Source organism: Neophocaena asiaeorientalis, unplaced genomic scaffold, assembly GCF_003031525.2.
Source record: "Neophocaena asiaeorientalis asiaeorientalis breed wild unplaced genomic scaffold, Neophocaena_asiaeorientalis_V1.1 scaffold59, whole genome shotgun sequence".
Lineage (NCBI taxonomy): Eukaryota > Metazoa > Chordata > Mammalia > Artiodactyla > Phocoenidae > Neophocaena > Neophocaena asiaeorientalis.
This window is the reverse complement of record NW_020174268.1, coordinates 15,032,153-15,049,301: the sequence shown is the minus strand read 5'-3', so window position 1 is coordinate 15,049,301 and position 17,149 is coordinate 15,032,153. Positions and strand designations below refer to the sequence as shown.

Sequence of the window (17,149 nt, the reverse complement as noted above, 5' to 3'; positions counted from 1 at the left end):
TGTTTCTGTTACAATAAAGAATGACCTTTGTGGCTTGAATAAATTAATTTCTTATGCCTTTAGCTTCTTATTAAAGGAAAATAACTCTTGGTTTCTTGATTCATAGAAATATTTTATAGTTAAGTATTTGAGGTGCTTCAAGAGAATAAAATTAAATTATTGATAACTTTCTCATGACAAGAGAAAACGATTTTACCCTCTTTTTGCCACAGTTTCTATTTTTAAAAAATAAGCAGTTAGTTTTCCCAAAATGAATTCTGTGTTAGAGTGATTATATAACTAATGACAACTTTTAGCCACTCCTCCTTATCGGAACACATTAGTTTTTGAAATAGATAAAATATTCTTTGGAATTTACTAAACATTTTGGGCGGTATTTGTAAATTGCCCTAGTATAGCCATGAGTGATCTCCATCGCAGCAGAGAGCCACACCAGAAGAACTTATCCTGTGCCTGAGGTCTCAAAGGTTACTTTTTTCCCTTCTAGAATGATACCTTGTTTCACATTTCTCTCTTCTCCCATTTTCTCCTCTGTGCTATCCCTCTGTCCCATTCTGTCTACATAACACAGAGACAAAGCATTTTCAGTTTTTTCTTGAGTAGAATTTAATGTAGTTAACTTTAAAACTGAGGTACTGACTCTTTCTTTTATTTTTTTCTTCCTTTAAGCAAAAACAGTATGTAGAGTTGTCAGCCATGACTTTTTCCTCAGATTTATTGATGAAGATTCTTACTACTGAGTAAGGTGGTTAGATTTTCTTGAAGACTTCCATTCAGGACTACAGTCAGTCTTGAATATTTGAGACTTCACTTTATCTATGGCCCAGTTATTCCTTTAGGCAGTCTTCCCTTCCTGTCATAGCCAGGGATTAAGATCACTTCATTCTTTCCACCATTTCTGTTTCTTTTTAACCTGCCTCCCTAAGAAAGTTAGTGAGACTTTGAGAAGGGGTATTACGAGCTCGCACGTACATTGCCGATATGTTGTGATATGTATGTGACATATGTTTTTCTCTATTGATTTACAGTTGTTTCTTTTTAATTTTTCCTGCTCCTGGAGTTCATTATATTTATATTTAGAATTATATCTGTATTTAACAGTGATTTTTTTCTTTTTTTCTTGGTATTTTTTAGGTGTCTTTGGTTTGTTCTGGAAATATTAATGGCTAAAAATGAAAATAACAGTCATGCATTTATCAGAAAGATGGTAGAAAATATTAAACAAACAAAAGATGCTCAAGGACCAGATGATGCAAAAATGAATGAAGTATGTAATTCTTTGTAAATAGTTATGATTCCATGTTGATTTCAAGCATTTGAGTATAGGGTATGAAACTTCTGTAGACATCAGTCTTTTCTGTTAGTATAATAAATAGTAGTATTCATATTAGTAGTAATTAGACTTACTAACATAGAATTAATATAGAATTAGTAGTAATGCTGTTACTAGTAAACTAATGAAAATAATAGAGTAAGTCTTTTAACTTACACTATTGTCCTGAAAACTGCATACTAAATGCATGTTCTAGAATTACTCCTAATTCTCAGAGTCTAGGATACTGATTTAAGTACCTAATTTTCTTTTAATACCATTGCAGAAACTGTATACTGTGTGTGATGTTGCCATGAATATCATTATGTCAAAAAGCACCACATATAGTTTGGAATCTCCTAAAGACCCAGTACTACCAGCTCGTTTTTTCACCCAACCTGACAAGGTAGCTTTTTTAGGATTTGTTTGTATAAGTTGAAATAAAATGTATTCTCAGCACTAGGTTGTGGGAAGATCACGAAGAATCAGTATCAAGAAGTGACACACTACTAATGTCATGAAAAGGTTGCCGTGAGTCTTAACAATGTGGTTCAAGACCAGAATATGGGGCAAACTGGAGGACACAAATAGGTTCCGAGATGAGTTAGGATGATCTAGAGTTTGTATTCCAAGTTTTATGCTAGTCTAAGAGCACAGGCAAAAATGATCAAAGCTTGTAAATCTATGAGACAATGGCCATTGATCCAAAATGGGAAGGAGAATGCTGATAGAGATAGTCTGATAAGTCCTTGAGATTTCTAACTGGTATGAAGAAACAAGCAGAGAACTGACACTAAACAGGCCCAAGACCCTGGGATCACTACAGGGATGTTCCCAAACCACTCTCAGAAAACTCAAGTATTGTATGATACTAAAAAAGGTGTTGGTGTTTTTTAGAATCTCTCTTGGAGTTTTATAGTGCATCTAAGCCTGTTAAAGTAACTGAGAGGAAACAGCCACTACCTTTTTCTTTTTTTTTTTAAAGCAAAATACCGGTTAACGTCTTACCCAGTGTACAGAGATCAGAACAGTCCTGTAAGTTCATCCAATAAAAGGGACTGTCTGCTTTTAAGCATTCACCTTTTTGTGATTAAGATAATAGGAGTATATGAAGTCTCTTCCCTGGAGAGTATTATTACATAAGCATGTGTTTGCTGATGATGAGCTCTTAGAGCTCTAGCATATTAGAGCTCAAATATGTTGTGTTAGTACTAGAATTAGTACGAGGTTAGTTTAAGCTTATTACAGCATTTAAAATCAGTGACTAAAATTTTGTGTTTCAACTGACTGTTTAGTTTAAACAAATATGTATTTTATAATGTACTTTAAAACAAAAGCTGCTCTATGCTTTGTTGGCTTTTGAATCACCTCCTAGATACAGTGCTTCAGTAGTCATTGACTATTATTTTTTTCCCTTGTTTGTAGAACTTCAGTAACACCAAAAATTATCTGCCTCCAGAAATGAAATCGTTTTTCACTCCTGGAAAAGTATGTTTTGAAAATTGTTTTAATTTTTATGTGGTAGTTTATTTTAGTGTGACTGTTGGCATAATTATGTTATTTAGTATTTCTCTAAAAATTGATATATCAAAAGTATTATCTTCCATTTACTAGTAAGAAATAGTTATATTTACTATATAGATGCAAGCTGAGATATAGAACTTGTTTTGTAGCTTATGATAAAACCCTGGAGACGTTCTTTCAAATATCTTATCTTGTAATATTAAGATAAAAATATTAAAGTAAAAAGACATCTTCTTATGTCCTTCCCTAGCAAGAGTCTAATTATCAGTTTTCATTTTTGACTATACATTTTATGTGCTTTCATTTCCTATGTAAGCCTTTTACTGCAGGTAACTAAGAAACTTAACTATTACTCTGTTTATATAGTTTTTGTTCAGTGATATTCAATTTATAATTCTTATTTTGCTTAAGGATAAGCAAGTTTTTCATGATTTGTATATGTAAATACTTTGACAGGTACTATTTATGATTCTTTACATCTAAATTCTTTTGGTTTTAATCAAATAGAAAGATATGCATTTTTCATTTCAGCCTAAAACAACCAATGTTCTAGGAGCTGTTAATAAGCCGCTTTCATCAGCAGGCAAACAATCTCAGACAAAATCATCACGAATGGAAACTGTAAGCAATGCAAGCAGCAGCTCAAATCCAAGCTCTCCTGGAAGAATAAAAGGAAGGTAAGTACATAAGAAATACCATACTTAACATTTAAGGACTCCATCAAGGCTATGAGACCTAAAATAACATCATTTACATTTAATGTCAGTGAATGAAAATTAGTGCATATCTGAACATTCCTATTTTAACACTGGTAGCCATTTACAAGTTAAATGTATTTGCTTACTCATTTAGGTAGGTACTCCATCTTAGCCTTTCGTATTTTAGCTTGTTGTTGTTGGTAGACATAAGCTAGTTTCCAAACTAAATGTCTAGTTCATCCATACAATGGAATTAAAAAATGATGAGGTATGAGCTCATATGAAGAGTTTCCACAATGTATTATTGAGTGAAAAAGGGAAAGAATATAACAGTGTAAAGTATTTTTGAGTTTTTAAGAAGGTTTTGTATTTTCATTTGCTTGTATATGCATAGAAAATTTGGGGAAGAGTACACAACGTCTTAATAGTGTTTACAATAATCTAGTGTAGGAGGGAGATGATTTTATATTCTGATATGGTTTGAATTTCTTTTACCATGTACGTATATAAACTTTTTTGTTTAAAAAAATATTTTAAAAACGTACTTTTGAATTATGCTTTGCAGGAGATTTTTTTTTTCTTCTTAAAGAAAAAAGGAAAATCACACTTTAACTGGTTTTAGCATGGGGCTTAGCATACCACTTGTCAGCAGCAGAGCCTCGTACAAGGCTAAACGGCCACCATTTATTCATTTTGCTAAGTTATTATGAAAGATTATGTTGTCTTTTGCACAATTCATAACCAATCAGTAAAGAAGGGAGGAGACACTCTAAAATGTCTTATCAGTTTTCTTGTAATGAATAAATTATTAAATGATATATAGTATAATCGAATTAAAACAAAAAATACATCTAAAGTTCTTGTTTTTTCTAGATTCCTGTTTTAATGCATATTAGTGGCTGATACCTAAGTGACCATTCTTTACCTATGTCATTTAGACATTTTTCTACTGGATGGCCTCATAATTAATATGACCAAAAACATTTCCAGCAACTCATTTCCTAAATTACTGGCTTTTCTCCTTGAATTCCTGGTTATAATCAAAGATGATCTAATTCACCCATCTAGGCTAAGAGCCTCAAAATTGTCTTTGATTTTTCCCCTGTGCTAATGTTTTGCCAGTTATTTTTCTCTACGATGTTTATTTAATACTTCTCTTTTCTGCTATCATCATATTCATTCCCTTTCTTTAATTACTGTAGTATTTGGCTATTTCCCTTTCTTATTCCTCTGTCTTTGTATTGTATATCATATCACTGCTAGATAATCTTTTTTAAATGCTATGTTTTCAGGTTATTCCATTGCTTGGAAATCTTAATTGGCTTCCCTTGTTTGTTTTCAAGACCAATATATAGTTTTACCCAGTCCTCATCTCCCATTGTTTTTCACAACAAATGACTCGTAGTTTCCCTACTTTACTTTTGGTTAAACTTTCTTTCAGCCTTTGTTGCTTTTTTTCTCCAAATCCCATCGGTTCACTAAGATTCTTTCTAAGGGAATGAGCTAGGTGTGTTTGAGAGATCAATTTGGTTGGAGAGTAGGAATGAGAGAATAATGGTCAGGGATGAAGGTGTGAGGTACCCAGATTATGTTTGGACTTTGTGGGTAATGTAAGGAATTTGGGTTTGATTTTAAGTAAAACTGGAAGATGTTCTGGAGTCTAGTGGTCTAATTTGTGCTTTTAAAAGATTGCCCAGATTATTGGTGGAGAATAGAGGCACTAGAATTGAGGTAGGAAATGCCACTTTGGAGTCAGCTAATAGTAATCTAGGGAAGGGATGAAAAGGGAAGATGATGGAAAATAGCCAAATGGTGTTAAATATACTAAAACGGATACTTTTTGAAAAGAATGAAACTTTTCCTCATAAAGTTATAAAGCTACACTAGGGAAAAGGAAAAACTTTTAAGGTTATTTGATTGTAATAACAATTACAAATGTCTATATTAAAAGGCTTGATAGCTCTGAAATGGATCACAGTGAAAATGAAGATTACACAATGTCTTCACCTTTGCCAGGGAAAAAAAGTGACAAGAGAGACGACTCTGATCTTGTAAGGGTGAGATATTTGGTTTGATTTTATAATAAGTACAATAATTATTATTTTTACTATGTAAATAATCATTTTTACACTGAAACCAGTTAATTTTACTCTCAAGTTTGACATCTGATTTTACTCACAAATTTGAGTTCATAATTATCCTCTACCATGTAATTTAAGTATATTGAACTTCTTGTGTTTCTTGTCATTCTAGTAAGCAATCTTTATTCTTTAGAGCTTTGGAATCAAACATGCCAGTTCCATACTCAGAACTGCTTGGCTTTTGTGCTTTTTTTTAAACACAGTAAATTTAGGCTTAGCCTTAAAGAAGGAGGCTAGAATGAGGGTCCTTAAAGTTTCCTTCATTTTAGTTGATTTCTTGAGCCTTTAATTACTAAATAAGTTTCTAGTAAATGTAGGAAATGCTACTGTTTTCATAAAGTCCTTGTTTAGTTTTAAAATCTTAATAGCAATGATGTTGATGTGTGTGTGATAGGCATAATTTATAAATGTCATTTGAAGACAAATTTGGTACTTTTAGTAAAGATACAGAATACAGTTGTGTATTGCAACACAACCTGATGGCATTAATAATTGAGCATATTTTGACTTTTGAGGTTAGCTCTGAACATTTCTTGAATAACCCATTAGGTTCCCTGAATGAGTTCCTTTATCAGTGAAGTGTGGATACTTAGCTGGTAAGGTTTATCAGAATAAATGAATTAGCCCAAATGAATAGTTGTTGCTGCTGTTTTGTTATAAAGATTAATATTTTTGATTAATGATTATCATAATAATGAAAGTTAATGTGTTTTAATCTACTCAATAGAGGCAAAAGGTTATTAATAAAAACATTTTCTTTCCCTGACATAGAACTTGCATTCCTGTCTTCCACTGGCCCAAGCTTACATATCCCAAGAAGTTTAAATTATTTTCAGTTTTTTTCAGATTTCTCCAGTAATTTATTTTAGCAGATTGTTTCTCTTTCCACTTAAAAAAATTAAAATTCTTACTAAATCCTAACTATACTATAAATTCAGATTTTTATTGGCTGTTTAAAATTTTCACCCAAACAGAATTAAAAATTGATTGCTTAGCCAGAAAGGAATCCTGTTATCCTGATTTATGGAAGAATCTTTGAGTTGGAAAAGGTATTTATGTCTTCTAGTCCTGCTTCTCACTTAGTGCAGAAATTTCTTCATTATCATTTATGAGAGTTGGTGCTTGAAAATGCCTTAAGTGGAGAGCTTATAATTTCTCTCATTTGTTGGAAACCTCAACTAAGCTACCCATACCCACATATACTGCCTCCTTTCCCTCCCCATTACCCCCTTAATTAGGAAGCATGGTTAATATTTTGCTAGCCTATAAATTCCATATCTAGTTCTACCTTTTGGAGCAATGCAGAACGAAGTCTGTTTGTTTGTTTTTTGCTGTACGCGGACCTCTCACCGCCGCGGCCTCTCCCGTTGTGGAGCACAGGCTCTGGACCCGCAGGCTCAGCGGCCATGGCTCACGAGCCAAACCGCTTCGCGGCATGCAGGATACTCCTGGACCGGGGCACGAACCCGTGTCCCCCGCATCAGCAGGCGGACTCTCAACCACTGCGCCACCAGGGAAGCCCTGAAGTCTATTTTTTATAGAACAGTTTTGAATTTCTGAGTTTTGTGATTTATTTATATAACTAATGAAGGCTTTTGGCGGTCTTTTGTGTAACATTGCATCCATTTTCAGAAGAACCTTATTAATAAGCTCATTTCAACTGAAATATTCTCAAAGAGGTGAGCATTATGAGACAAGTTCAATTTAAAGACCGATAGATTATGGTGAAAGAGTATCGTCTTTTTTATATACTACGAGCTTCACGTTGAAATTTCACTGCAAAGGAATTATTCTTCATATACATTTGTATTGTAATATTTAGCTTTACAAATAACATATTTTCTCCATTTCCTGCTTCTAACCTCAATTTTATACCCCCTCTGTTCTGAAAACAATACGGTACAAAATGAAAAATTAGAGAATGTAATGCTTTAGGAAGCTTAGATTATTTTATGATATTCTCAAGAAAACAGACACTGAATTTCGGGTTTGCCAACAACCTTTTCCAGAGCATAAATGAATTCAGCCACTTTTTCAGATCTTTGGATGTCAGAATGAATTGTAGCGTTGAAAATTGGAGGGTTTAGTTTTAATTTAATGTTTCTCTTCCCATCTCTAAGTAATGACAGTTAATTTTTAATTTATGTATAAAACTCTAGATAAATACTAACAAATTAAAACCAATTATTTATAGGGCTTTATTTTCCCCTAGATTTCAAGGATAATTTAAATGCTAAAAAGAATAAAAAGCAAATCAACATCCCAAATAAAAATACTAACAAGATAATCTCAGATCATGCCAAGCAGACACAAATAAAATTTAGGATTCATTCTTGACAAATATGAACTCTTTGTAAATTAATACTAGAAAGATACTTCATTAACATGCTAAAAGTTTTATCTGTTTAAATCAGTAGTCAGTGATTTAGTCAAAATTATTATTCTTAAAGGCAAAATACTTGAAACATTCTTACTAAAAATCAGGAACAAAACAACCTGTTGTTTAAAATTGTTCTAGAATATTTGACCAGTTCTGAAAGACATTAAATAGGAGCCAGAAGTATGACAATGAAAAAGAAGAGACAAATTTATTTTTATTTTTATACTCTTAAAAAAAATAAGGGAAGCAGTCGAAAAACTAAGAGTGTAGGCGTATGTATGTATATATGTAACTATAATTTTACTCTGGTAATTTTACTTTATATCAGATGTACACTTGGGGAAAAGGGGATTTACTTTACAACACTAGCCATTACAACAACAAAATTAGATAGATGGATCTAAACATAACCTTAAAAAGAGGTAGGGGGAACCTATGTGGAGAAAATACCAAAACTGAGAAACAGAAGAGAGAAGACATGCCATATTCCTTCATGGAAAAAATGAGTTAAAAAGATGACAGTTCTTTCTAAATGAAGATATCATTGTAAAATTCCAGTGTGATTTTAAGTTCATGTGGAAGAATAAAATGGATGCAAAAAAGAGGAGTAATAAGATCAGCCCAACCAAGCACAAACATACTTAGTTATAATTAGTAAAATATTGCACTGTTGTTACATTAGCCCAGAAACATTATTATTATTATTTTTTGTGGTATGCGGGCCTCTCACTGTTATGGCCTCTCCGATTGCGGAGCACAGGCTCCGGACGCGCAGGCTCAGCGGCCGTGGCTCACGGGCCTAGCCGCTCCGCGGCATGTGAGATCTTCCCAGACCAGGGCACGAACCCATGTCCCCTGCACCGGCAGGCGGACTCTCAACCACTGCGCCACCAGGGAAGCCCACATTATTTTTTGAAAAATAATGCAAAATAAAGGAAGCATTACAAATAAGTGATTTTGAAATTGATTAGATGTCTGTTTGGCAGTGGAAGTAGGAAAAACAGTTTAGAACCTCAACTCAGCATCCTATTCTAAAACAAGATACAATAATGTCTTAGTGTGCTCAGTCTGCCTTAACAAAATATCATAGACTGGGAGGCTTAAACAACACAAATTAATTTTCTCACATTTCTGGATGTTGGGAAGTCCAGGATCAAGTGTGGGCCAATCCAGTTCCTGGTGGGAGCTCTATTCCTGGTTTGCGGATGGCCACCTTCTTACTGTGTTCTTAACACGGTGGAGAGAGAGACAGCAAGATCTCTCTGGTGTCTCTTTTCATAAGGATACTAATCCCATCATGAAGGCCCCACCCTCGTGACCTTATCTCAACTGAATTACCTCCCAAAGGCCACATCTCCAAGTAGTATCGTATCATAGCACTTCAGCATATGAATTTTGTGGGGACACAATTCAGTTCATAACAAATAGGAAATAAAATTTAAATAAACACAAAAGTGTAGAATATTTAGATTAAAACTCAGACTTCAATCAACAGGTGGACAAAGGGCATAATACCAAGGATATAATTAGGCAGTTCACAGGCAGGAAACACAAGTGACTAATTAAACATATTAAAAAATTATAAGTAATTAGATAATTTTTCCACTGTTTTTTTAAGAATGTAAACTGGAACAAACGTTTTGGAAATTAACTTAGTACTATAAATATTATGTGTCTTATGTACATGTGTATACCTGTGGAGAGCATTATAAATTCATATGCACTATTCTTGGTTTCTTTGAAGAATTTCCTCAGTCTCCATCTACTGGTCAGTGCTTAAATTCAGTGAATGTAGACTGGTATTTTATTTTAAATTTGAAAGTCACTGATTTTTAAGTTATTTTTTTTGTTAGTTGTATCTGGGAAGAAGTGGTATCTTTGATTCAGAAGTGTTTTCAGAATTTTTAATAAATGATGAATATGTTTAAATTTTTGTATCTTGCAACCTCCATTTATAAAATAAAAATAGTTCTTTTATGATGTGTATGCATGATATATATATATATATATATATATATATATATATATATATATATATAACATAGTTGATATTTAATGTCTTATACATTGTGTGGTAAAATTAGGATTACTTAAATTGACTATCAAAACAGATCCATTATACTTCAGTATAGTTGTCCATTATTTAAGCATTCAATTTAGAATGTTCTTTTTTATGAAATAGCTCTTCACCAAAAATTTATAATGTAATCAAATACTGATCTTGAGGGGTTTCATTTGAGGCTCTCTAGCTTGAGGAAGAATAAAAACATACCCCCTTACCCCCAGATAGTGTTTTAAATTAGAAAATTATTAATAAAGGCAAGTAAACAGTTATCGTTCTGATGTACTTCAGAACTCTATACCCTATTTAGATACATTTTTATGACTGAAGTGGATAACAAATTTCTTTTTTGATTCTTAAAAATACATATACTAACAATGCATACTAAGTTTTATATTTGAAATTGTGGCTTTTATTCCTAGTCTGAATTGGACAAACCTAGAAGCCGGAAAAAAACACCTGTAACAGATTCAGAGGAGAAATTAGGGATGGATGACCTGACTAAGTTGGTACAGGAACAGAAACCTAAAGGCAGTCAGCGTGGAAGGAAGAGAGGCCATACGGCTTCAGAATCAGATGAACAGCAGTGGCCTGAGGAAAAGAGGCTCAAAGAAGATATATTAGAAAATGAGGATGAACAGAATAGTCCACCAAAAAAAGGTAAAAGAGGCCGACCACCAAAACCTCCTGGTGGAGGTACACCCAAAGAAGAGCCAACAATGAAAACTTCTAAAAAAGGAAGCAAAAAAAAACCTGGACCTTCAACAGCAGAAGAAGAGGAAGAAGAAGAAAGACAAAGTGGAAACACAGAACAGAAGTCAAAAAGTAAACAGCACCGAACTTCAAGGAGAGCGCAACAAAGGTAAGTATGTTTAACTCTAAACTGCATACATTTGGTTACTATATTATAAATCATAATTTGATGCTATCCACATTTGGGTCTTCCCCAAAGCAGAGCAGAATCTCCTGAAACTAGTGCAGTTGAATCCATACAATCCACACCACAGAAAGGACGAGGAAGACCATCAAAAACGCCATCACCATCACAACCCCCCAAAAATGTGTAAGTTGTAAATAATATTAAATTTCAAACCAGTTTCAAATTATTTTGCAGAGGTTCATAAATTTCTAAATATACATAGGGCTGTATTTAAATCCCATACATTTAGCCCCATTACACTAGGTAACATAACATTTTTGTAGACTTACCTAGGTGATTGATACCCAGTCAACCTTTGGTGACATTTGTACATTTTTACAGGTTTTAGACAAAACTTTATAAATGAATACCAAATAGTTTATTATTTCCAATACATACTTTATAGTACCTGAAGAGATGATGAAGTATTTTTAAATAATTACAGTATAGACCACGTTACCTTGTCATTCCATGCTACAGTTTTTCTTCGTGTCTTTCCTCAACAGCTTTAAAAAATAGCTTTTACACTTTTGCTTTGATTCTTTGAACCATGTCGGAAAGTAACAGGCATCATTTTTCTTAAATTACATCTGTAGAAATTATCACATGGTGATCTCAAGTTTTTGATGTCTTGATTTTGTTTGTTTTCTAATCACATTAACACATCTGTATCTATAGATAGTTTTGGATGTTCACACAAGTACATGTTTATAGGAGAGTTACAGTAACAAATCTGTGTCCAAACTTATTAAAGTGACAGGGGCATCAGTGTTGTAATTTGTAAATTGGCCCTTTTTTCTCCTCAAAGTAGAAATAGAATAGCGTGTCTTCTACTAGAAATTTTGCAGTTTTTCTGAAAGTAATCCCATACTTGAATAGCTTGACTTTTCAGAGTTGCCAACAGACCTTGGTTAAATACTCAGTTACCTTCAAAGTTTTTCCTGTTCCTGTGTATTCCATAGGAAGAGGAAAAGTTACCTGAGTGTCTAGCCAGTACTTCCTACCTTTTTCCATATAATTTTTCCCTCAGATAAAAAGTAAAGGTAAGTACATTTTTGTGGCAGCTTCATAAATGTGTTTGTATTTAACCATGGAAAATCATTGTTTTCTCAATAAAAAAATATTCTTAAGGCATCTTAAATTCCTGTGGTTAATTTTATAACAAGAATATAACGGGGTGAATATCTTTCATGCTTGTAACTTTAATTTGTTTCTGTTTGGGCCTCATAAAATAAAGGGCTTAGATGCTTATCATGTTACCTCCTAAAATTACACAAGTTCCTCACATGAGTGTTCTAAATCAAACAAACATTTCTGTTAAAAAATCAATACAGAAAGAGATTCTGTATTCTGTCTTAACAATCTAACTTCCTTTCATTGGGAAGCCCCTTTTTAGAGGTAATGTAATAACGTATGTTATGATTTATCTGTTTTCTTGTTCTGACCTCAGTGGAATTGAGAAAGATTCTATTATTTTCCTTGTATTTTCTTCTGTTAATTCTGAAAAACTGAATCAAGTACGTTTGAGTAATTGGTTTGAGTGTGGATTAAACAATATCTATTTTCGATTGCTTATAGAAATGATAGGCTAAGTTCTTAGTTAAAAAACAAATATTTATCAAGAGAGATACATTTAATTAAATGGTGACATCTATTACATATTTTTGAGTGTCTCCTGTTTCAGAGAGTACTAGGTGCTAGGGAATATAGTGGCACAAAACAGGCACGATTCTTATCCTTATAGGACTTACCATCTAAATGGGCATGTAGTCATTAAATAATCACACATAAATATGGAATACTAAATTGTGATATGTATCCTGAAGGATAAAGTTAGGGTGCTGTAAGAGAATGTAAGGACAGGGCTGGGGAATTGGGGAAGTTTTTTTCTCTTTGGAAAGTGACCAGTTGGTTCCTTGAGAGTAGTAGGAGTTAGACTGATAAGAGAGTAGGGAGAGGAACATTTCAGGTGGAGGGAACACTGTTTGGGAAGGTTCTGAAGTGGGAAAAATCCTGGCAAATTCAGAGAGCTGAAGGAAGACAAGGATATTGCTGTGTTGTAGTTGTGGGGAACTGGGGAGTGGAAGGAGATGAGAATGGACAGGTAGGCAAGGCCTGTCTGCAGCGCTTTATATACTGTATTAAGGAGGTTTATGCGGTTACTCTCAGTACGTAGGGGGCTCTCTAGGGGGCGTGGCATCAGCTGTTTTTACATTTTTGAAAGATTACTTGTAGAGAGAAGAGGCAAGAGATGAGAATGGTTTAGAAATATGTAGTAACAATGAAGATGGAGAGAAGTGAATGGATTTGAGATTTCTTTATAAGTAGAATCTTAGGGCTAGATAAAGAGTTGTAGACTATGATGAAAGACTCTTAAAATTTCTGCTTTGAGCAACTCAGCCTTTTACTGAGTTGGGAAAGATAAAAGGAAGAGTAGACTTTGGGTTATGTTTTAAAATCCTTTATGGTATTGGTCTCAGTTACACTGACTTGTTATTTGGTAGATCTTTTTATATGTAAGATTCTAGGATAAAGTGCTTGTTTAGGGTTCAGAATGTAAGAAAAATATTTCTTGGCTTACAAGGTAATTGAGAATAAAAATGATAATAAATGAAAGCCTGTGAAATATTTAAAGCATTTCCTGTTATGAAGTAACCTACCACTTAAGGATCAGAATGTTCATTTTATTTTACATGTGTTTTACTCTAGCCGTGTAGGACGCTCCAAACAAGCCGCTACTAAAGAAAATGATTCAAGTGAAGAAGTAGATGTGTTTCAGGGTAGCTCTCCTGTCGATGATAATCCACAGGAAGAAACAGAAGAAGAAGAAGTTTCTGCAGTAAATGTATGTGTTTATGAAAGTGCCATGTGTAATAGTATGGAATATAGACTTAGAGTTGGTAAATATTTGGTCAGATCCATTTAGCACTTGCTGTTACTTAATAATTCTAAATATTTATATATTTTTCTTCATTAGTTTATAGTGTTTCATCTGCCGGCTTAGATAGTGGAGACTATGTCCTTTGTGAAAACCTGAAACCAAGTGAGAATAATAGACGTAGCCTAGTGAAAGTGTAAATGCCCAGTTTAAAACTGAATGCAGAGAGGAACAAGTGGCAGTCTGATGTCAACACTTTACGCATTTAAGTTCTTCCTGTATCTGTTATATATACTCTTGTTTCGTAAGTATTTGTTTGAGTTTCCCACTAGCTACTAGTAGTTAGTCGTATAGAATAAAATCATGTCTTTAACTAAAATTAGCTTTTGGAATTCAAAAAATTGGTAATACGCACTTCTTTTACAGAGGTAGGAATGTGATGCTTCCTGAGATACTTTTTTTTTTTTAAAGAAATGAATGGTTTTGTTGGTTACATCTCAGATTTTTTTCTCTTTGGAAGAAATATAATTAACACATTTAAGTAAGAGCTGTCGTCTTCCTAACGTTAATGCTGAATCTTTGGGTCAGCTCAGCCAGCCATCTTTGTTTGAGAAACCTGTGTTGTTTGATCAGGTCCCACGGTTGATCCCTGCCCCTCTGTTCTATTTAGTATAATCAGCACTTCTATCTGCATCAGGGTGCATTTATGTGAACGAATTAAGACCACAGATAAATATGTTGAATTATGGTCTCAAACTAGTTGGGCTTGTTTGTAAAGGGTTTTAGGGGGGTGTAAAAATAAGGCTGAGGAGTTGTACATAGTGACTGATGTCTTCATCAAAGAAAAACTATACTGTAAATTAATTAAATTAAAATCCTGTTCTATTTGTATTCCTCTTGTTAATACTGATCTTTTTTGAACTAAAGTTTTATGCTTTCATTAGTACTTGCCAGTAAGTGGTAATATGTCTGAATTTCAGATTATTTATATGTATTTGATAGTTGTTATGAACCAAACTCAATAGCTGTTTTCTGAGAAAGACAGCTGTATGCCTAAATTCATAAATATTAAATGTTTTCTTTTACTACAGAAACATAAGTAAAAAGGTGATATTTGCAATTGTTTTTCTTGCTGTTGGCATTGACTTCTGTTCATTTCTCTTTAAAATTATTAAATAGAAAAGTAAGATAGTTCTCTCTTTTGCTATCCTGGGAAAGGCTGTTTATGGGCATTCATGTATTATGTACGTCTAAATGTGTGATGTCAAGGCAGGAAGTTAACATAGGAGAAAGGTTTTGAGGAAAGAAAAGCAAAGAAAATCAAGAACATGTTAAGAGTAATGATTGGTTAAAAAATAATAATTACTGCTGTGTCTAATTAATATGTACCCATTTTAATTAAGCATCTGGTGATATTTCTTTCAAGGTACGGCGGCGAAGTTCTAAAAGAGAAAGGCGATGAACAAATGTCATTAATAACTTTCTCTGTGAAAGCTTTGAAAAAAATAATTTTTTGTCAAGCTTCAGGCTGAGTAAAGCCTTTGATGCACAAAGTGGGACTGCTGAAGAGTGGACAGTTGGACCTTACTCTGATGACCTCATGTATTTGTGGTCACATGCTTTAGCCATGCGCACGGTATAACATTGACTATGGAGTCTTGTGAAAAAGTCTAATGTGTGATGGCTATGTAGACATAAAGAAGAAACTTGTAAATATATTTTTTCTTCTTCTTCTTCTTTTTTTTAATGTTTCTGACTTCTAAAGTGCTTGTATAGCTTTTATCTGTGGCTTTAAACTGACAGTACCCAGCTGTTTATTGGATCTATTGATTTGAAAAGAGTTTGTTAGGATAGATCTTAAGCAGTAATCTGTCAGTGTTTGTATTTGTATTCTCTGCAGTTTTACTGTGAAATTTTTTTTTCAACAAATGGTGTCATTTTCTTGATGGTCACAATTTGTTGGAGAGTTAAAGTGATCTCTTTCCCTTGTGTATCTTACCTAGTGTTTACTCCTGGGCACCCTTAATCTTCAGAGGTGCTAAATTGTCTGCCATTACACCTGAACAATGCCTCTGATGGGAGGACGCCACGCAAACTGTGGAATGGTCCTGAAGTTGTTTGATTATTTTACACCTCAGTATTGGTCCCAGAATTTTCTGGCCTTTCATGGCAAGGAAAATTTTAAAAAGAGAGAGATTTAAAATATTATAATTTTAAAGAGTGTGTTATAAAAATAATGTACTGAGTTCTTTATCCCATTTTATCATCCCTTTTCAGTTTTTATTAATCTACTGTATCAATAAAATTCTGCAGTTTGAATTAGTTTTTAATAGTCTAGAATGTTATTGTGTATAGATATTTCCTCTTGAACATTATGTTCAGAAAATGCAAATTATTACACTATAATATAAAATCTGATATATACACATTAGAAGTGTTTCAGTTCTCCATAACAGTGTAAAGTTAATCAGAAAGAAAAAAATTTTATTGATGCAGTGTGTCTTTATAAAGGTGTTCTTGAAAGCAAGTGTTTTGTATTTTATAGTGAGTTGCATGTTTATGAAAAAAGTGCTGAAAATGGGATGTGCTCTTTTCTGTAAATTCGTATTTAGCCATAGTATATGATAGATTGCCCCATAACATAGTTTTTCATCAAGAGTTTATTATTGTACTTTATTTTGGAGCCAAAAATTGTTTCTGGGGGGGAGGGGCAGGGTGGGAGTGATATATCCAACTATATGAGCTACTGTAGGTTCACAATCTTATGAACTTCGAATGGAATTCCACTTTGTCCAGATTGGGAAAAGTGGAAATATATTTGGGTTTAGAGCATATCTTTTTTCTTTGTTGTAATCTACAAAATATAGAAACAAAGGCAGCATCCTTTATACAGTTTTATGAACTGTATTTTCAACCAAAACATATAGGTTACAACTTAATGCTTTCCTAAATTCATTTTAGTATTTCAGGTGCTGTTCTTTCATTTTTTCATGGTTACCATCAGAAAAGAAAATCATATTCTAACTTATTAAATTTATCACAATGGATAATGGAGCATTTTCATTTAATATGCCATTATGTTTAAGGTATATTTCCAAGTTGGTTATAATAGATGGGGGATATAATAAAGAAACTATTTTGGAAAGTGACATTTTACTATTTTCCAGTGTATATCACAATTGATGTGATTATTTTTCTTTTGAAGATTTCTTCATGTTTATGAAACGGCCTTTTA

At 33.3% G+C, this 17,149-nt stretch overlaps 1 protein-coding gene across 6 annotated transcripts in view; it reads left to right on the top strand.

Annotated features, from left to right (window-relative positions):
* PDS5B (PDS5 cohesin associated factor B) overlaps window positions 1–16,635 on the top strand; it is a 196,625-nt gene extending 179,990 nt beyond the window's left edge. Inside the window, exons 27-35 of one of the 6 annotated variants that reach the window (XM_024755479.1) lie at window positions 1,135–1,267; window positions 1,599–1,718; window positions 2,738–2,800; window positions 3,368–3,513; window positions 5,486–5,585; window positions 10,540–10,979; window positions 11,070–11,180; window positions 13,746–13,881; window positions 15,341–16,635. In XM_024755479.1, the coding sequence (XP_024611247.1) occupies window positions 1,135–1,267; window positions 1,599–1,718; window positions 2,738–2,800; window positions 3,368–3,513; window positions 5,486–5,585; window positions 10,540–10,979; window positions 11,070–11,180; window positions 13,746–13,881; window positions 15,341–15,376 (1,285 nt within the window). In that variant the 3' untranslated portion in view covers window positions 15,377–16,635. Of the gene's footprint in view, window positions 1–1,134; window positions 1,268–1,598; window positions 1,719–2,737; window positions 2,801–3,367; window positions 3,514–5,485; window positions 5,592–10,539; window positions 10,980–11,069; window positions 11,181–13,745; window positions 13,963–15,340 lie in introns of those variants that run through there. The other 5 variants (XM_024755477.1, XM_024755480.1, XM_024755478.1 and 2 more) reach the window with 5 other exon arrangements.
* Window positions 16,636–17,149: the final 514 nt, after the last annotated feature.